Here is a 19603-nt window from a genome sequence, read left to right as displayed (position 1 = left end):
ACAAGTGATTACTAGGGGGTTGTGGATCACACGTGCCCAGAGTGGTGGGCAGTCCTAGCTCGGCGCCCAGGGAGCAGTTGGGGTTAGGTGCCTTGCTCAAGGGCACCTCAGTCATGGCCTCAGGTCTGGGAATCGAACCCACGACCCTCCGGTCACAAGACCAGTTCCCTACCACCAGACCATGACTGTACTAGCCCCATTCATTTGAATCCAGGATTATAGGACATTACATGACGGTACTAGGCCTGTTCATTTCCTTACCCACAGCATCTTCCTATTAATGTAAAATCATAATCACCAAGTTTATGTTTTAGCATAAAAATGATTTAATGACTAAAATTTAAGTGAAATAGATATTGAATCAGAAATTAATAATAATGTGTTTATTTAACACACACACACACACACACACACACACACACACACACACACACATACACACACACAGATTTTGCCATTCAGCTCACACTGCCTTCGCCTGTGCGAATTTTTTCATCAGCCAATCAAAAAGTGCTCCGCTGCAGTGACGTGGCAGTTGAAATAAATACGGAAGAGGGATCATGGTGAGTGATGAACGGGGTTCGTCTAACGTTTTCATTACGTGTGGTTTAATTGTCTTTTGTAAAAACAAAACGAAGCAAAACAAAAAGCGGAACTTGTGTAAAAATGAAACCGTGTGAAAAAATCACGACATGGGGAATCTACATTTTATGTTCTAGCAACGCTATAATAATTCCGAACTGTAGGCAAATAGCCCAAATAAGGTATATCCTACACAAATCCCGAAGTATCTGTTCTCGTGCACGCAGGAGAATCGTGGAAACGTGATTGCAACGGAGAAGTACGGATCACGGGAAGTGTGGGACTACCGGGTGAAAAATGGAGTTATGCGGAGGGAAAGAGCAGGCGGCGGCGGCGAAACTGCGGGGAGCGCCATCATGAGCACGCTGAAAGTGCGTCAACCACACGGCTCCTCCACACTTTCCCTGACCCCGACCCTAACCCTGACCCTGAAGACGTGTTAGGGGCGTTAACACACTTTGCCTTCTCCCCTAGAGCGTGTTCCTACCGCAGGGCTATCCCGAAAGCGTCAGCCAAGATTACCTGCGCTATCAGCTATGGGATACATTGCAGGTTTGTGCACACGGATAAACATTGTAATTGTTAACCATGTGCTGGATGTTCTGTACATGTCGGCCCAGAACAGCGTTTTCTACACCAGTCTTCCGTCCACTCCAGACGGTCTATCTTTAGTTCTGGCGCAGCTCCCACCTGAATCCAGGGATGCTTACATACTAAAAACTGAAACAGCTGAATACTGAACCAGCTGTGATGAGAGCTGTGATTGTGCAAAACATGGACGGTCTGAAGGTGTGCTGAGCGCAGGAGTGGCAAACTGGTCTAGAACTGATACTGTGGAGATGAGATGGCCTCTCATTCTCTTGTTTTTATTGTTGTTTGGCTTGTGAAGGCATTCTCCAGCTCCCTCTCAGGCACATTGGCTACTCAGGCCTCACTGAGGGGTGTTGGAGTGGGCAGTCAAGAAGCAACAGTTGCTGCAGCAACAGTTACTTGGTTACTCAAAGGTATGTGTAACCTTGTACTGAGGTTTGTAACTGTCACCTTTCTCCGGGGCCACGTGCCTGACCGTGTGTCAACGTGTGTCTTGGTGTTAAAGTGTATGATGTGCTATGTTATGGGTGATGTTGTCAATTATAAAAATCTGTAAACTGCTCAGTTGTCAAAGGTGTAACCCCCCCCCCCCCCCCCCCCAAACAAGGTATAAAGTTAAAAGTAAAGCATGTAGCTGTGTGTCTGTCTTCTTTTAACAGTGATGAACTGTACAATTTTCTGAGTTCACCCTATTCTGAAATGTTTTCTTTTTTTGCTTATCTGTCTTCTCTGCTCAGATGGAACAGGAATGCTGGGTAGGATCCTGTTCGCCTGGCTCAAAGGGTGAGCTGCGTGGTGCCTTCATTTCTTTTAGATGTTTCTGCTAGGGCTGTGATGAGATGGTGCTTGTTCCTCTGAGCTTTTACAGCATTTATCCACTGTACTTTCTTTCAGGAGCAAATTGGATTCAGAGGCCAAAAAGTGGAGGTGAATTCTGTCCCCAGTGACTGTGAAGTGTCTCGTATATTTAGACGCAGAACTTGCTAATTCATGCGCTAAATCTGCTTCAGGCTGTTCGCTGATGTTCTTAATGACGTGGCGATGTTCATAGAGATCGCCGCGCCGTATTGGCCTGCGTTCTTCACTCTTATTCTCTGCGTTGCTGGAGTGTTCAAGGTATTGTAATGTGCCTCAGAATTTAACTGGAACGCACGCTCATGTCCATGAAAGACAATGACAATGAAGACAGTGTTAGACAATGACACCAACAAGAAATGCTGCACTAAAAGTGAGAGTCTTGGATAAGACATCGGTCTTTATCACCTTCCAGTCTATTGTAGGGGTGGCTGGAGGTGCCACAAGGGCAGCGCTAACAGTCCACCAGGCTCGCAGAAACAACATGGCCGACATCTCTGCTAAAGATGGAAGCCAGGTTGGTGCCTACGCCACTTTTTAGCTTGTTAACACAATTTGTTTAGGACTCCCAACTCCACAGCCTCTAAATCCCAGTATGCACCTCAACGTTGAGTCTTGTGGGAAGCTAACGTGTGTATGTCTGTCCTGCACTGATGTTAATCTCGTATGGTTGGTTGCACTGTCAGGAAACCCTGGTTAATCTGGCCGGATTACTGGTGAGCCTGGTGCTAATCCCACTCATCACCAACAACCCCAAGTGAGACCACTGCAGCCTCCACCTTCTCCTTCATGGTTTGGCTCAAACTTGACGTGAGCATGGAGGTAATTTGATGTCCTGTGCTATGTTCCCTCAGGCTCACGTTTATCCTGTTCTTCCTCTTCACCATCCTTCACCTGTTTGCCAACTACAAAGCAGTTAGGTCTGTTGTCATGGAGACACTTAATGAGGCTCGCCTGTCAATCGTCCTTCATCAGTATTTGCTTGATGGGCGGATTCTGAGTCCAGCAGAGGCCAATCAGAAAGAGCCTGTGTTTCTCGGTACGTACTGGTCTGCAGTCCAACTCAGACATTTCACCAATATCACTTGCCAGATGTCTTTGATTCTGGATGTCAAATATAAAATCTAATACTGGATTTGTGGCCATTAGTGATAGAGATCATATGATTTTAAATCTCAGCCTTGAAGGTACAGATACTACAGACTTTTCACACTACTTTTACCTTGGGGTCAGGTTTGACTAGAGTCCATTACATCAACTATTCAATACACCTCCCATCACTTACAAAATCCCAGATCAGAAGTCCAACTTGAACTGTGCAGTTAAGCTCAGCCAAGCCTGCTGACTGTCATCGGTCCGTTTCACTGACGTTGTGTCCAAACAAATGGTCTCCCTCTTTTCAGAGTTTAAAAGGAAAGTGCCCATCAAACTAGGAGTGAGGCTGGGAGAGCTCGTCAGAGAGTATGTCCTTCAATTCATTCGTTTGATTGAATACAGTGTCCTCACTGTGTTGCAAACATTGCATCATTGTAAGTGCACTTTAACATTAATTTACTTTTCCTCTTGGTTTTAAGTTTTCGGGAACTGCAGCTGGCTTTGAGGAACACCACCCAAGCGTACCTCATTGGAATACAAAACGGTACACACACAAATGTATTAGTAGTAATGTAATATGATCATTGTAAGAGACCCACTATAGTAATAACAGGCTGCAAAAGTTACATGCATCCTAATTTTAATTCACTTGGCAGGGAGCGTGTGTGTGTGTTTAGGATCTGATACATCTGTTCATGATGAGATCAGGGCAGCTTGTCAGGCTGTGTGTCTCGGTGCTGTGCTACACCTGTCACCACAAGGTGGTGCTCTTGCTCAGCTCTCCAAGACCATGAGTAAGTAGTCTGGCTATCACCACAAAGAACTAGGTTTTCTATATTATTTAGCAGTCTTTTGTTTGTTCATGTTTCATGTACACTGTAATACTATATATATTTTTTAATACTCATCTATGTATTTTTTGTTTTAGACTGTTGGGAATTAGTAGCAGAGAGCTACAAGCTAACTGACCAAATTTTTCAGCCCTTCCTTACAGGTATGAACATTTTCCACATGACAGAAGGGTCATGCCTTACATACGTGGACATTACCTACACTAGAGAACCTGTGTGTAGCTTCTCCTTCCCCTGGGGGAAACTTCAGCAGTCTGTGAACATACCACAAGCCTTTACTGCTAATCTTTTGTATACTGTAATGCGCTAACTCTGCGGGGTTCCGAGGACAGTCCTGACATCTAGCCGTGTCTCTCCCAGGTCTGGACCAAGCCGGCTGGCAGACGGACAGGACGCTGCTGGACTGGAACGAATGGAGGGTGGACTGGAAGAAGATGAGCTGAGTGGAACAGTCGGAGAGAGAGATGAGGAGAGATCGGCAGACTGTAGCTTTAAGCTCTTATGTGTCGTGGGACATTTTCAGGTGTGACAGGATTCAGGATTTTCATATTTGTTTTGTTTTTGGAGGGTTGTTTTTATTAAATATGACAAAACACTTCCGCGTTATGCACAAGCGTGTCTCTATACTCTCAAACTAACATAAAATGCTCGTTCTGCAGTCATTCCATAAACAGGCTAAGCCCTTGTTTTTGGTTTGTTCTCCTGACCTACGTCTCCCAGGAGGCTCTGGGTCACCCTAGAGTAATGCTCCATGATGGACCTTCCTCAGGTGCCGTCGAAGGTTCTCGGTGCGGTTGAACCTCCGGCCGCACAGGCTGCAGTTGTAGGGCCTCTCCCCCGTGTGAATGCGCTCGTGTTTCTTCAGATCGGCCAATCGGCTGAACCTGAACTGACAGCACTTGCATACGAAGGGCCTCAGGTTGGAGTGGCACACAAAGTGTGCTCCCAGGCTGGAGGATGTGGCGAAGGTTTTCCCACATACATGGCAGGCGTGTGGACTGTCCTTCCTCATGGTTAGGTTTGGAGGACTGGGCATGTCAAACATGTTCTCCACCCCAGAAGTGAGGATGTGTGCGTGTGGCGGAGTACACTGGTCCTGGAAGATGTAGGTGGCCTCACCGTGGACTGGACTATATGACTGATGGCTCTGTCCGTCTCCTAGAGATATGTTGTCCACCGTGCCAAAACCTGCATCGTGTGCGATGACGCTGTCAGACTGTCCTGCTGCAGAACATTCTGGAAGCTCTGGTTCTGATTCTGCTTTAATCTTGTTTGAAATTACATACAGTGCGGTTTCAAAGTGGCTGTGGTCTGGTGTTCCGGCAACATCTGGTGATGTGGGTGTGGACACCATGGAGGAGGATCTCCTTTGCTTTGAGAACGTCCTGCTCTTCCCAGAATGTTCACGTGTTGGCGACTTGGTTCCGGAACGACATGGATTGCTTTCGGGCTGTGCACCCATTTCCACATGAAGCTCGCTGGGTTTCTCCTCTTTGAATGGCAGATTCTGGGCTTCCAGGTCCTCGTTCTCCTGTGTCTCTAATGGATCGTGTTCTGGGCTGTAGACCGGCAATCGTTCACGGCGAGAGTCCGACCTAGGCTCGTCTACAGCTATGGAGGAAGAAACATGCAGTACTGCATCTGAGGAGATAAAAAGATAAAGGTGTTATCTACACCAGGTATTTTTAATAACCAGGACACCAAGATGCACAAATGAGGAGGTGCATCTTGCACAAACCTGGTGTAGATGCACAAACCTGAGGGGTCGATCCTTTTTTGGAGCTCTTCCAGCTTACGCTGCAGTTTCCGGTTCTCCTGCCGTATCCTCGCCGACTCTTCCCTGTACTCGGAGACTGCCTGCCCCATCACGCGCAGCACTTCGTGCACAGCAGTGGCCAAAAGTCCAGCCACGTTAGTGACCAGCAGATCCATCTGAGTCATGTTATTTAGGGGGTTTCTTCTATAGGCAAAGAATCTGATGATGGGGAGAAATATAAATGAGCAAAAACGTCTAATTTAGTCTCTGAGCAAATATGTTCGATGAGAACAACACGTTGTGTTAGTTAAGCAAGGTGACGCCTTAGCTGCTCGGTCCAAACTTCAAAGTGCGTTACAATGCTTGAAATTCTTTATTATTTGTATAAACAGAGAACAAACACTGTTGGAGGCGGTGTTTTAAGATTTGCAGCCATATACAGGATGATTCATAGTTGTCAGACAAGTCAAGCAGCGTTTGTTCCACAGTGGTAGAGAGAGCTGTTGCTCTCCGACACAATCATGTAATATAAACTCACTCAAATAAATGTAAATGAAAATGTTCTCTTCTTGGCAAATGGTAATTAATATCGCTCCAGCATTAATTGCGCTGACTGAATGAGTGTTAACAGCAATAGCTCCGTGAGGAAGACCTCACCAGGACTCTCCCAGAGGCGAAGCTTTCTCTCATATAATTGGCATGTTAAGCATTTGAGGAATTTAGCACCATAGCTAGAAAACGGTTTTTCTAAGGCGACTAGGCTAGAAAAGTGCTTTGTTGTTCGCGCAGAAAATGTATGCTCAGCCTGTGCAGATAACGTTAGGTTACAATCTAAAAATACTCACGCTCAGATGTTGCCAGAACAAGACGCGTTGATAAACCAATGTAAAGTACTGAGATAAAACACTTAATGTTTATAAATATATAACCAGTTATGACATTACAGCGTTTTGTTGTCATAATGATCACTCTTACCTTTATATTCGGCCTATAACCATATGATGACTTAACACTTCCTTTACTACACGCACGGGCTTCCTCCTATTTAGGTTGCCAGATTGTTTTACCCAAATCCTCACACGAATTAGCAGGGATTTTAAGTTGAATTTAAAAAGCAAAGGAAGTTAAAATGAGCAAATATTTCAAACAAGTATTCCGTTATTATATGTAAACTGTAAACAGGATATAATCAATATAATTTTTATAACGTGCAACATGCACTGTAGCGTTGGCCGGGAAGAAGAAGCAGAAAACGCCATTTCTGTTAGTGGAAAATACAGAATACAGCCTTAACAGAAGGGAACCGCAGAACGGCTGATATGGGGACACGGAGCGTCACACTTCACCCACGGCAATAAAACTAAAACGGATACGATTAAACTAAACCCAGACATATCCACAAACCAACCATTTTACTATATGAAACATTTAAATATACTAAAATTTAATCTGAAGAAAGGCAGGTGTCAATGCTGGTGGTGGTATTGTGTGGTGGAGAGGGTGAGCAGAGTCCTGAACATCTTGTTGAAATGCTCCAGAAGGCCAACGGTCTGAAGACGGAGTGGTATGATCAGGGTCAACCACACGGCCAGCTGGTCGGCCCACATGGAGCTCCTCTGGCAAACCAAACCAGCAGATGGATTTGCTTCACCGCTGTGGATGCGCTCTGGTCTGGGACCACATGTGCCACATATGAGACAGTCATCCTCACCCAGTCATCTTCATTCTATCATCCTCACCCAGTCATCTTCATTCTATCATCCTCACCCAGTCATCTTCATTCTATCATCCTCACCCAGTCATCTTCATTCTATCATCCTCACCCAGTCACCCTCAGGTTGCGCATCACACACATGCCCCTCAGACTTCTCTCTCATATGCTACCTTATCTAATATTCACCATCCCTTCCTCACGGCAGTGGTGATCAAAGCACATGTCTGAAATAGAACCATTCTACAATGTAGGTGATAGTTTTTAAAACACAGGAAATTACAAGGCTAACGATAGAATCCGTAAGTGAGATCAACCAGATAGGAATAAGTATTTGTCCTGGATTTACACTAGATGTTGTATGGATGCTGCACATGGATACAAAACCAGCAGGGAAGTGGGTGGAAGTACCCAATGAGACCATTCCTCAAACATCAGAGCGTGAGCTTCAGTGGGACAGTTTCACATGAAACACACGTGTCCAACATTATCCACACCAGAGCAAACAGGCTTTGGTTTATCTCGTTTATTTGGAAGGAAGCTGGAGGAAAATACTGCACAACAATACAGTGACATCATAACAATGCAGGCGGGACACCACTGCTGTGCGTATAGTGCTTAATGTAGTGCATTACTACTGCTCTGCAGAACTAAGAGTCTACAGGATGCCTGTTCACAAACCAGTCAATACAGGAAATTTTTACTAGCCAAGCTATATAAAACTATAGCTGCCACATGAATACATTTTCTGTCATTAAAAGACAGAATATTTGAGTCCATGATAAAGTTAAAATAGATTAATTCTAAACACATGTTAAGTCATACTACAGTAATAATAATAATAATAATAATAATAATAATAATAATAATAATAATAATAATAATAAGGCTTGGTTATATTTAGAAGGCTGTTACTATACCCTGACATTGTGCAATGATTTTTTTCAAATTAAAATGTGAGAAGCATATGAACTCTCCATATAATGATGACTTCATCTCCACTGTAAAACAGATGCAGTATTTGCTACACATTATGTCAATGTTCAAACACTGCATGTGGCAAATACTCAAAGATGTGTTCAGCATATCTAAGCACACAGCCAGGAATCAGCACCTTACTGTGACCAAAACAGTAGGTAGGTAGTTAAAAGAAAGAATCCGTTAAAATACCATCCGCAGACGTGCGCACACGCGCACACACACACACACACATACACACACACATGCACACACACACAAAGAGGAAGGAAATAAGCAAATATATATATAGAAAACGGTAGATGGTTCAGGCTTTAAGATTTTGTTTGGAAGGTCTGGCTTTGCTAATTACCCCCAAGCTTGGAAAGTTAATGGATTCAGTCGGGTCATTCAAAATCATGGCAGGACTTCTACTTTGTAAATGTGAACTTTTACACATACGATTCAGTGGCAGCTGTAGTTCCACATGACCTAGTTTCATGAATCACATCAACAGTGTTTTACTGGCTGCTAGTGATAGAATAAAGATAAAGTGAGCTTTACTACAATGAAAGCGTTAGCTATACTGCTATGTCTAAGCCCACGGCCCCAGAATGCACTAATTCACTGTTTTCACTGCTTCAACACAACATCCTTAAGCCTTACAAAGGCTCCGTTATATCTGCAGGTTCGATGGGTCACTGAGAGCAGGATAAACCCTAACCCTAACTCTAGAGCTATGGAACAGTGCGAGGGAACCCAGGGTTAAAAACACTGCTATTGCCTTTTAGCTTTGGAAGCATGCTGACCTTAGCAGAGAGGGAGAGACTAGCAGTAGTTTCTTTTGCAAACTATTCTAACAGTGACCAACGAGCCAGTGAGATGGGTGTTCAGCAGGGAGGGGGCAGGTGTGGACGTGTCCTACAGCAGGGAGGGGACAGGTATTCTACGTCCCCTTGGGTGGACTCCACTTCAGTGCAGAGGGGTCGATGGTCTTGCCGCTTCCTCGTTTAATCTCCTTGCTTCTCCACTCGTCAATCAGGTCCTAGATGTGCACACAGTGGGCGGGTCAGCGTGCGGCCGGTCACACATGTCGGACACGGCCTGCCATGCACAGTGGTTACCTGTCTTTTCAACACCAAGTGCTTTCCTTTCCAGTACTTCAGCATCTGAAGGGACTGCAGTGTGCTGACAATGTCGACAGGGTTCACAGCTGTTTCCTGGCTGATTTCTGGAGGGAACGCATGCTGTTAGGAAACAATGAACACTGCAAGCAGAGCCAGGACAAACCCCAGCACAAACAGAACAATGATAGGAGCATTCCTGTGTGACCTTTGATGGAGATCTCTTTCCCCTGGAAGTTATACAGGTAGCGTAGTAACACTTCCTTCCAGTAGCTGCGGTAGCTAATGAGACCCAGGTCAGACAGGGGTCTCTCAGGAGACCCCACCTTCTCCTCCACTTTGGACAGCAGGTAACCTGTACATGCGCAACACAGGACACATTCATCTTAATTTCTTCCTCAGATGTAAAATGCAGTACCACACACACAAACATTAGGGTTCTGCTCCTTGTGACTGCAACTGAGAGTGGTGGTTCGGTATCAGAGCTGTGGACACATGGCGGTTTGGTTTCGGAGATGGAGATACGTGGCGGGACTCACTGAAGTCGATCAGCATTTTGCCATAGCCCTGCCGCATGTACTGTGGCATAGTCAGGATGCACGATACATTGTAGTTCAAGAAAGAGTTCTTCTCCTAGACGAAGGTGAGAAATAGATTTATAGACACCTCAAAACTGAAAACCTTTATTTATATAGTTTACAAAGATTTATATAGCACAAAGACATAACACGAGCATTTCTTATGTTCTAGTCTCAATGGCTATGGCATACAAATAAGTTTTTGGTCTGTTTGTGAACACATCCTTGGACTCCACAGGTTTGCTATGGCAGTCTAGGTCCTGCTGTAGTGTAGGTCCTGCTACTCTCTCTGAAGCCCTGATTCTGCGAGGGCTTCCTGACTACAGGCATTCAGCGTCCTGACATCTGAATTATGGGCTAATAAGTCAGAGCTGCATCTCGAGTCCTCACCATGCACCCGGATGTCTGATATGTCAGAACCAAAACTTTAAAATGACAACCAGTGTGTGTTTAAAATGACAACCTGTGTGTGCTCCTCTCTCATTTGACAAAGGAACCAATGTGAGGTGCTAATATCACCAAGGTCATAACAAGGCTAATAACACCAAGATCTGAAGTGATCAAGCGCTTCACATATTTGTTACCTTGGAGAAATATCCAACCAGATGACAGCCGGTGTTGTCAGCCTCAGTCAGCACGTAGAAGAGGAAGGGCTCCACATCATAGTAGAGCGTTTTGTGGTCCAGGAAGAGCTTGGCCAGGAGACACAGGTTCTGGCAGTAGATCTACATGCAGCACAACCCGGCAACATAGACAGTGAAGTAGACTCGCACGGGATTTGACGTTTTGTGATCAGTATGAAATGATTTATGCCTGCACAACATGCTATCCAAATAAGCTTCTTGGCTTCAAAGCTATATTACACCAGTAAAGCAATATGGAGGAGTTTGTCTTAAAGTTAAACACATGAAGTAAATACATATTTCTTGTAACTGGAGCGTTCATAAGAGTCAAATGTCTTCTACCTTGTTTTTCTTGCCGTCAACTTCAAATACAGAGATGGCACCTTTCCTATAGATCTCATCCCCTGGGGGATGCTTCCACACACATTTCGCCTGGACAGGACAGAGGAGTGGGTCACTCTCCAATCTCTCCCTCACCCCAACCCACTCAGTCATTCCCATAATCCCCCTCTCCCACCAGCTGGCTCAATTACCAATAGCCCCTCTCAAAATCACTACTGAAGCACCTTAATGTGGACATATTCTCATTCAGGAATACATTGCTGAATTTCTATGCTCTTTTGGGTTGTTGGTTACATCATACCCACTTAAAGGAACTAGATAACACAATCCGTAGTGCACTGATCTTTTAAAGCAAGCGGTTGTCAGGGGTGATTTTGGGATTCACCCTTCTGTAAGGGAGTACGTTCAAAGGTATGCACGCTAATATAACAGAAGATGCCAACTCCTCCCCCATCCATACACGGACAGAACAGCTGGTGTGGGAGAATAAGCAGGAGTGGCATTAACTGGAGGCCAGGGGGTAAGGGGCACTCCCTCACCATGTGACGCCTGAGAATGGTCTGACTCTTCATGTACTTGAGGCAGAACTCGCACATGAAGAGGCGGCCCAGTCGGGCGTACTCCTCTGGGTAGGGCGAGTGGTACCAGGTGTCCAGCTCGTAGCGGCCGAACACGATGCTCTTGATCATGTTGCTGCCCTCCGTCACCTGTCCCTGGAGACGCAGCTTCTCCTGCAGGCCGTACAGTGGATGAGGAGAGAGAGAGAGCCAGAGGGAGGGAGAGAAAGAAAAAAGAGGGAGGAAGAGAGAGAGGCTTTACTAACAGCTATGAAAGGCCAGAAGGGAATTTGCTCTCTTTAATTTGCAAAATAAAAAAATTAAGTCAACAAAAAAATTTAAGTAAAAAAAAAAAGAAAACAGGCAATGTAATATTTTTCTCTCTTGGAGAGCAAATGACAAAGAAAATTAAGTTCAAATGTAAGCTCCAGCTTGAAGCTTTGCTGCTAAAGACTAAAGAAGGAAGAAAAAAGAGGAAGAGATTGACAGTGAAAGAGACGGAAGCAAGAAAGGAGGCATATAAAAAATAAAGAATGAAAGGTGTTTAGAGAAGGAAAAAGAAAGAAAAGGACAGAGACATGGTGAAGGAGAGCACAAGGGTGTGAGAGGAACCAGCAGTCTCAGGTCTTCCAGGGCTCGTCACAGCAGTCCTCACGGGGACAACAGGAGGGACGGAAAAGAGAAAAGGTGATGAGGTTTCTCTCTTACAAGATCTTCCGAAGCACGTGCCTGGGCTTTTCGGAAGAGCTCCAGGTCATAATCACTAGTGATGTTCTCCAGTAAGGGCTCCCGGCAGGTGCTGTGAGCTTGTCTGTGGTCCTACAGGGAGGGGTGGAGGAGGTTGGGTGGAGAGTGGAGATGGGGAGGGGAGACACAGAGAGAGGGGGAAAGGGCCCATATGTGAAATACCAACTAGAAAAATAAATACTGCCGTGTGGCTGGAGAACACGATTTTTGGTGAAACAGTCAACCCCCAGTCCCGACCATAACGTTCTGCCGCACATCACTGTGGACTGGACTCACTGTGCATTTGTCTTTGTGCTCTTTGAGAGGAGCAGAGTTCCTCTTTCTCCTCATCTCCGTCACCTTCTCCCTGTAGTGCAGCTGCCGCTCTGTCGGGGCCTGCAGGGTGGACCACAGACAGAGCATGCAGGAAAACGCCACCAGACAACACTCTGAAAACTGCCAACCCTCCTGCCTGTCCCAACTAGCTCACAGCCACTGCTGACTTCAGTCTGGGTGCCTGTGGTACCTGATGGCGCGTAGAATGTCGGTTCTCATCCTGGGTGTGGGACAGTGTCCTCTCCTCAACGGGCTTGTCCCGAGAGCTGGCTCTTACCTGCGGCAGGGATCCACAGGCCACGTCCAATCAGCTTAGTGGACCAAATCACCACATCAGCCAATGGCCAATCAGATTAATGGACCAAAATGCCAGAATCGTGGGGCTGTATGTAAGGGTGTGTACCTTGCACTCATCTGCAGAGAGGTTGTGGTACAGCGGGCAGCCGGATATGGAGAAGTGCCTCTCGTGTTTCCCTGTCAAATGTCCTGAGAAAAAGAGAACCTGCTGAAGCAACATTTCTGAGAAGAATTTAGAGAACATCCAGGAGAACGGAGCCAGCGGTGTGGCTTGGGCGTCCAGGGGCTCGTACGCTGGTGTCCATTGCACCCTGTTCAGTCTTCTGCAACACACACCCTTCTGTACAGCCACAGCAATAAACACAAACAGGTGCAGGTATTGTGGGGTTTCCTCGTCAATGGCCCATGGACTTCCATAATTTGAGGGTTGTAGTAGTGGTGGTGTAGTGTGTTACCCATCGAGTTGCAGCCTGGCGTTGGGCACTTCATGTTAAAATTGTAACTCTCATGGAAACGGCGGCGTTTAGGCCGGTGGGCGAGGCTGGACTCCTTGAGTGACAGCTCTTTGGCCAGGCTCTCGTCGTGAGACACGTTGGGACTGGACATGTCGATGTCGGACTCTGAGGAAGGGGCATTGCCTGTGGGAGTCCTGGGTGGAGTCTCATCCTGGTCCGGCCCCCGTTTCACATCTGTGCAGCCAAATAGCACCAAAAGGGTCAGAGGGAAATGTCCCACTCACCGTGGAAAATTCAGTAAAGTCATTAATGTAGCAAAATAAAGAATAGAAATAAATGTAAAAAATATATATATAGAAAGCATTAAAAAAAAAATAAAGCGTCCAGAATGTGACGTACATGCCAGGTTTCAAAAATGTCTAATGTTTTCAGAATTGGATGATCTTTTCAGATCTCATATTTTACTAATCAGTAGTAGTAATTAGTAGTAATTATTTTACAAAAACACAAATTTTCACAAGTTCACAAACGTAAAAGAGAAGAAAGTGAAGGGATTTAATGGAAGGAAATCTGTCTCACTAGATTTTGAAATTAAAACGCCTTTGAATTTCTAGTGCTGATTTTTTTTTGCCTGAAATTATGTATGTTTTTAATTCAGAGGCAAAACAATTCAGATACATCCTTTCAATGCGAAAAAAAAAGCGCTAGAAGTTCAAAGGTGTTTAAATTTCAAAATCTAGTGCGACAGATTTGCTTCCATAGGATATGAAAAACAAGATAAAAACACAAGAAATTATTTTGCCAGGACGGAAAATAATTTGTATCAGAAATCTAACCAGAAAGCGTTATTAGGAACCATAAAATGAAGGAGCGCTCGAGTGCTCTCTTTTCCTACCTCTCTCTGAGATCCCGCCATGCTCCTCTACCTCGGAGCCTGACGAACCACTCTGGCGGACCGGGCACTTCTTGGGTGTCACTTGCTCCCCCTGGTGGTGACTACGGGTCACTCGCCGGGTTGAAAAGGCCATTGCTTCGTCCGAGGCCAGAGAAGACGGATCTCCCGCAGGGCTGGAATCTGTAGACAGAGCATTAATGTTCTCTCTCTACAAAGAGCAGGCAACACCAGAAATGTCAGGCCATACAACAGACCAGCTACAAACAATAAAGAGTAAAGATATTTTGAAAATAAATAAATAACACAGAAACGACCAGTATCAAATGACTGGACATTGTTTATACTATTGAGCGAACACCAGACACTGCACTAATTCAAATCTATGAAAACATCTCTGTGCTTCCGCGATGTCTAATCTCCCAGCCTTGCAAGAAGTGGTCTGGGGGCGTGTCTTAGAACGGCTACCTTGCGAGGTCTGGCTGAGGCGGAGGGAGGAGCGAGTGAGGCGGGTGTTCCTAAGCGCATGCGCGTCGCTCTCAGAACTGTCCGTGTGCTCCGCCGAGAAGTCAGAGTCCTCCGTGCCGTCAGAGCTACTGCCTGCGTTCCTCTAAACAAACACGACACCACAACAACAACAAAAAATTACGTCGGCGTCTTCACTGGGAATCGCACTACTGTTATATCCTTTAGTGCCTGTATAACCAGCACAAGTGTGTTTAACAACAACAAGAAGAAACATGGAAGAAAATCATTTAAAGATACTTTGTCAATTCTTCCATAATGTAAATCATCAGGACGTCATCAGTGTTACTGTACTGACAGATGACTGTTAGAATCATCACATAATTCCAGGTGTCTTTTAAGACTTACAGGTGTATCAATAACCACACTGTGATTGAGCGGAGCCGAATCGCACCCTTCTACACTCCACACATTACGTCCTTCTTAACAGACGACGAATGTTTTCGATGCAAGCCTGTGGAACCGGTTTAAGCGCTATTAATATGTCTACTTATGCTATGTATTTATACAGTTCCATGCCAAGTGCCATGCAGGTTCGTAAAAAATTAGACACTGTTCGCTATGGTGAATGAAAGACGGAGCACTGCGTCAGTGAGTGCAGAACTCGGTTAAAGGGTGGGCTCGCTCCAAAAAGCAATTCTGCAGTGAGACAAGACTAGAGCTATCCCATTTTCTTCCTGTTTGCACACCTTTAGGTAGCCTACACTGTTATACATTATTCACGTCACCGCGCAAATAGTGTGTTTAATACACCACGCATCGACTTACAGCTGGTGAAGCAGATACCGACGCAAACCATTTCATTTCAGCGATGCATCACAGCATCACAACACGGGCAGCAGAATATAGCCAAGGCCCCCGACCCCCATAACAACCAGCGGCGTCTCACTGCTGTTCGTGATTAGTTACACACCACAAATTTTTGTAATTCAAATGCAAGGACGTAGCTACGTAGTCGATTACCTGGCCTAGCCGACTCTTACCTTGCGTCGAGGCATAACGTTTCACCAAGTTTGCGTTTTCTTGCAAAGATCAGAGGCTGTGGCGTTACACTCCTCGGCTTATTGCTCAGAATAATCAAGTAATACAAACTTTAAGTTGGTAGAAGTTGACATATAACAGTTACAAAACAAATAAATTATTATTATTTTTACTCTGAAGCCTTACGACCACCTATAAGAAGTCATGCTTGCCTGCCTCTGTGTACGCATGTCTACACAACTTCCGTTTAACATTTCAGTATAAAAGTCTTTGTTAAAACTCCAGTGTTTAAGCTTTTATTGACTCGTGCCTTCATAAGTATAATACGCCATATTAAAAAAGCTCATATTTTAGATTCTTGAATTATATAAATAAACCTATGTGTTTCAGATATTTATTTAAAATGACTATCTGTTCGACAAACAAAATATTTGAACTTCAACTTGAGCCTGAGTCAATGTAAAAAAAATTAGATGAACACTAGGTGGCAGTATGCTTTACCTTTCTATTAACAGTTGACTTTATAAGCCGTCTGGAGCCGTTATTGAACTTTTAAACACAACAGCTAAGTCAAATCAGTATTGTTCTGTTAATCTTGCATAATATTGTAGTCATTCAATATGTAGTCAATCAATACTTAGAAGAACATTTTGAAATAATTCTTTTGTAATGGAAGAGTTAATACCTTTGTTTTTGAAAGTTGTTTATTCTCTACATCTAGCCTTCAAATAACTGGTAATCTGTTAACTGTGTGTTTACTCTTCTGGCTGTTGCAGAGAATTAAAACAACACTTGCTTGTTCGTCACACAAACGGCCAATTTCCTGAACATTAAATCTAGTCTTGGAATACATTTGCAATGGTCATTTGTCAGAAAAAATACATTTAGTATTTAGTTTAGTAAATCTGATCTTCATCTGCATCTGCTTACATTTTAGGTGTACTGAAAATGTGATATTTTCATGATACCAACCCTCATGGTAACAGAGGAACCTAATTCAATAATCAAAGCATGTTTGATTATTCTCCAAAGAGTTTTCCTTATACTGTATACATTTTAGTGTCAGACAGTACCAGGTCCTCAGTGGTGTACGGCACTGTTAATCTCTGGCAGAAAAACGAGTAGGAACCAGCTTGCGTGGGAGCAGGAGGCCTGAAGGAATCCAGTAGCCCCAGAAGTGGCAGAGTTGTCTTATACAGTCTCTGATCCAGACGCACCATTAAGAGTGCACACACAACCTCGGAGACTGCACCATGCACCAAGCCCCAGGTGGCGGAGTCCAGAAAAACCCAGGATAAATAAGAGCAAGAGAACGATCTCTTCCCACATCGTTTCCCAAGGCAGTAGGCTACTGTGATTCCAAGAGGTTCTGCGAATGACCTTAGCCACTGTCATACCTGTCCAGGTGCAAATAAATTGATTAGCCCAAATCCAGTGAAAAGTGCGTGCTAGTGAGACACTAGTCTTTGCAGGACGTATTTGGAACATGATTAAACTAGTTGAAATAGCTACAATCATATGTAGACTATGTGACATGTGCTTAAAAATTTAAACATCAGCAGTGAGCTGGTGGATTCCAGGTGTAACAGATGTAAAAAAAAGATGCTTCCAATCCTTTGTTTTTAGGTTATCAATTTAATGGGAAATCCCTATGGAGTGAGTTTTGTGTCAATAGTTCCACAGAAGTAAAAGTAAATCTGCAGGCAAAATTCTTAGCATCAAGAGCAGAAAGTGTATGTTGTGAATGCAAAACAGAAAAAATATATCAAAAGTATATTTTTTAAATATAATTGGTTACTTGAAACTTGTTTTCGTTTGCATTTTCGTTTTTGGTTCCATTGTTTTAGTTTTTTTTTGGATTTTCCCAGTAAGGTCTTTTGCTTCTGGAATTTCTCTTTGCTTCTGCTTCGTTTTTTGCTTCTGAGTTTTGGAACACATTTCACGTGTGGGAGGGTCTTAGATGAAGGCGTTCCTCTGTAATCTCCATTGGTCACTGATTCCCGACTGACACAGAGCTCTGAAACCGCCTCTGGAACCAAGCCACGCCCACTCCACCAGATTCCCAGCATTTTCAAACATGGCGGAACGTGGGGGTTCTGTTTCACAGCAGCATGTAAACTGAGTTTTACCATTAAAGTTTATACAAAGGTTATAATTAACCAATTATATTTTAAAAATATCCTTTTGATATATTTTTTTTCTGTTTTGCATTCACAACATACACTGTCTGCTCTTGATGCTAAGAATTTTGCCTGCAGAATTACTTTTGCTTCTGTGGAACTATTGACACAAAAATCACTCCATAAAATCCTCTTTATATATTTTTGTATATATGTATATGCTGTTTGTCACTGTTACCATGGCAATTGGGAGGCTGAGTATATTTTTGATTTTCGCATGCGCATTTATTGATGTCACCCTTTGGCGCAGTTTTTCTCTCAGGTAGCTCCTCTGAGGGAAGTAAGTTTTCTCTTGCGCTTGGGCCAATTCCATGCTAACTGTTATACATTGTTCATTATATTGTTATTATATATTATCATAAATGTATATTGTTAATATAAGGAAGCTACTTATATACATGACGAATGTTTCGAGCAGTTAGTTCTATTTTTTTGTACTGGGAAAGTGGATTGGGGTGGCAGGCTTCTAGCACAGCCGCTAAGGCGTTAGCAAGATTTGTTTCTTCGTTTTCTTTGTTCTTAACATACTAAAAGTATTTTATAATTTTTCTTCTTTGTGTGTTAGGGATTTTAAAAGAGACTTCTTGTGCTGCTATTTATTATTTCCAAAGCAAGGTGGGTACTCCCATTGTCATGGTGGGTTTTATGGTTATGTTGTAATTTTTTTTCTTGGTTCTGTTGCGTTTGATGACTATGTTAGATTTAGATGAGGAACGCCATGCTGATGAGTGGAGGAGGGGCAGCTGTAGCAGCCATAAGTGTCCAATATTTCGGCGGGAATTGGCAACAGGCTTATATTATATAATATTATTGTCACGGTGAGGCGGCCCCCTACCGGTCGCCTCCGTCCACAGCGGCTGTTGTTGTTGTTGTTTTGTGACGTTGTGTGCGTCCCTCAGGTGGGCGGAGCCCGTGATCAGTCTCACCTGAGGGTCGTTTGTTTGCCTATATATGTCTTGTCTTTGTACCAGTTGACCGCTGGTCATTATATCCTTGATATTGCACGGGTTTTTGGTTTGCACACTTTACATATTAAACCATCCTTTTTCCCTGAGACTTGGAGTGATCGCTTCCTTTTTAGTTGCTCAACCTGCCCGTCACAATTATATTATATATGTATTGTATGTATAGTGTTATAGTATATAATATTGTATAATATTCCTATAGTATTATATTATATTACTATTATATAAATAGTATTATATTTGTATGAATAATACAAATGCCTGAATTTTATTACCTATGTGCTAATTAATAAAAACCCCGCAGTCGGGAGGCAGCTCCTCTGCAGGAAGGATTTTAAAAGAGACTTCTTGTGCTGCTATTTATTATTTCCAAAGCAAGCAAGCAAGCCAGTGAGCGAGTGAGCCAGCCAGCTTCTGTGTCTGAAGGATAGCGTAGCTGAGTCCACACGTGCACGCACACACTACAAGACCGGTTACACAGGGGAACCTCACAGTAAACTAGACTTAATATTTTATATAGTACACATGAATCAATGCAACCTACAGTGGTTTCTAGCAAAAAACAATGCTTAGACCCATGCATGTAAACCCATAAACAACAAATCAAAACAATGAACAAAAGTA

The 19603-nt window shown here is 43.9% G+C and overlaps 3 protein-coding genes across 5 annotated transcripts; 1 reads left to right on the top strand and 2 right to left on the bottom strand.

The window, feature by feature from the left end:
- The first annotated feature begins 493 nt into the window (after positions 1 to 493).
- On the top strand, positions 494 to 6292 carry rusf1 (RUS family member 1). Its single transcript, XM_076996056.1, has 15 exons — positions 494 to 563; positions 810 to 953; positions 1057 to 1134; positions 1472 to 1586; positions 1911 to 1956; positions 2068 to 2100; positions 2184 to 2289; positions 2444 to 2545; positions 2715 to 2785; positions 2883 to 3067; positions 3432 to 3489; positions 3603 to 3667; positions 3780 to 3917; positions 4052 to 4117; positions 4335 to 6292. The coding sequence occupies exons 1-15, from the start codon at positions 561 to 563 to the stop codon at positions 4415 to 4417; spliced, it is 1293 nt and encodes a 430-aa protein (XP_076852171.1). The 5' UTR covers positions 494 to 560; the 3' UTR covers positions 4418 to 6292.
- Positions 4327 to 5915, bottom strand: LOC143504875 (uncharacterized). Its single transcript, XM_076996057.1, has 2 exons — positions 5732 to 5915; positions 4327 to 5615 (listed from the first exon to the last, which is right to left on the bottom strand). The coding sequence occupies exons 1-2, from the start codon at positions 5913 to 5915 to the stop codon at positions 4711 to 4713; spliced, it is 1089 nt and encodes a 362-aa protein (XP_076852172.1). The 3' UTR covers positions 4327 to 4710.
- Positions 6293 to 7952: 1660 nt separating the features above from the next.
- On the bottom strand, positions 7953 to 16074 carry kat7a (K(lysine) acetyltransferase 7a). 3 transcript variants are annotated; one of them, XM_076996054.1, is made up of 15 exons: positions 15837 to 16074; positions 14797 to 14938; positions 14332 to 14511; positions 13437 to 13670; positions 13088 to 13170; positions 12875 to 12961; positions 12646 to 12744; positions 12331 to 12441; positions 11605 to 11796; positions 11066 to 11155; positions 10685 to 10825; positions 10062 to 10155; positions 9731 to 9877; positions 9523 to 9629; positions 7953 to 9443 (listed from the first exon to the last, which is right to left on the bottom strand). In XM_076996054.1, exons 1-15 carry the CDS (start codon positions 15849 to 15851, stop codon positions 9345 to 9347), a joined length of 1821 nt encoding a protein of 606 aa, XP_076852169.1. In that variant the 5' UTR covers positions 15852 to 16074; the 3' UTR covers positions 7953 to 9344. The 3 variants fall into 3 exon arrangements, with proteins under 3 accessions (XP_076852169.1, XP_076852168.1, XP_076852170.1); XM_076996053.1 differs by lacking the exon at positions 15837 to 16074 and adding an exon at positions 15622 to 15756; XM_076996055.1 differs by lacking the exon at positions 15837 to 16074 and adding an exon at positions 15622 to 15756 and having other exon boundaries at positions 12352 to 12441.
- Between the last annotated feature and the right edge of the window lie 3529 nt (positions 16075 to 19603).

The sequence above is a fragment of the Brachyhypopomus gauderio genome, chromosome 2 (genome assembly GCF_052324685.1).
Source record: "Brachyhypopomus gauderio isolate BG-103 chromosome 2, BGAUD_0.2, whole genome shotgun sequence".
Taxonomy (NCBI): domain Eukaryota; kingdom Metazoa; phylum Chordata; class Actinopteri; order Gymnotiformes; family Hypopomidae; genus Brachyhypopomus; species Brachyhypopomus gauderio.
The sequence above is the reverse complement of the archived record's forward strand: the minus strand, read 5'-3'. Positions and strand labels throughout refer to the sequence as shown.

Coding starts and splice junctions, on each gene's coding strand:
- rusf1 (XM_076996056.1), top strand. Junction 1,957..2,067: donor CTGTTCGCCTGGCTCAAAGG/GTGAGCTGCGTG, acceptor ACTTTCTTTCAG/GAGCAAATTGGATTCAGAGG. Junction 2,290..2,443: donor GCGTTGCTGGAGTGTTCAAG/GTATTGTAATGT, acceptor ATCACCTTCCAG/TCTATTGTAGGGGTGGCTGG.
- LOC143504875 (XM_076996057.1), bottom strand. CDS start 5,915: ATGACTCAGATGGATCTGCTGGTCACTAACGTGGCTGGACTTTTGGCC. Junction 5,616..5,731: donor AAAAAGGATCGACCCCTCAG/GTTTGTGCATCT, acceptor TTATCTCCTCAG/ATGCAGTACTGCATGTTTCT.
- kat7a (XM_076996053.1), bottom strand. CDS start 15,657: ATGAAATGGTTTGCGTCGGTATCTGCTTCACCAGCT. Junction 10,156..10,684: donor TGGTTGGATATTTCTCCAAG/GTAACAAATATG, acceptor ACCTTCGTCTAG/GAGAAGAACTCTTTCTTGAA. Junction 9,630..9,730: donor GAAAGAGATCTCCATCAAAG/GTCACACAGGAA, acceptor CGTTCCCTCCAG/AAATCAGCCAGGAAACAGCT.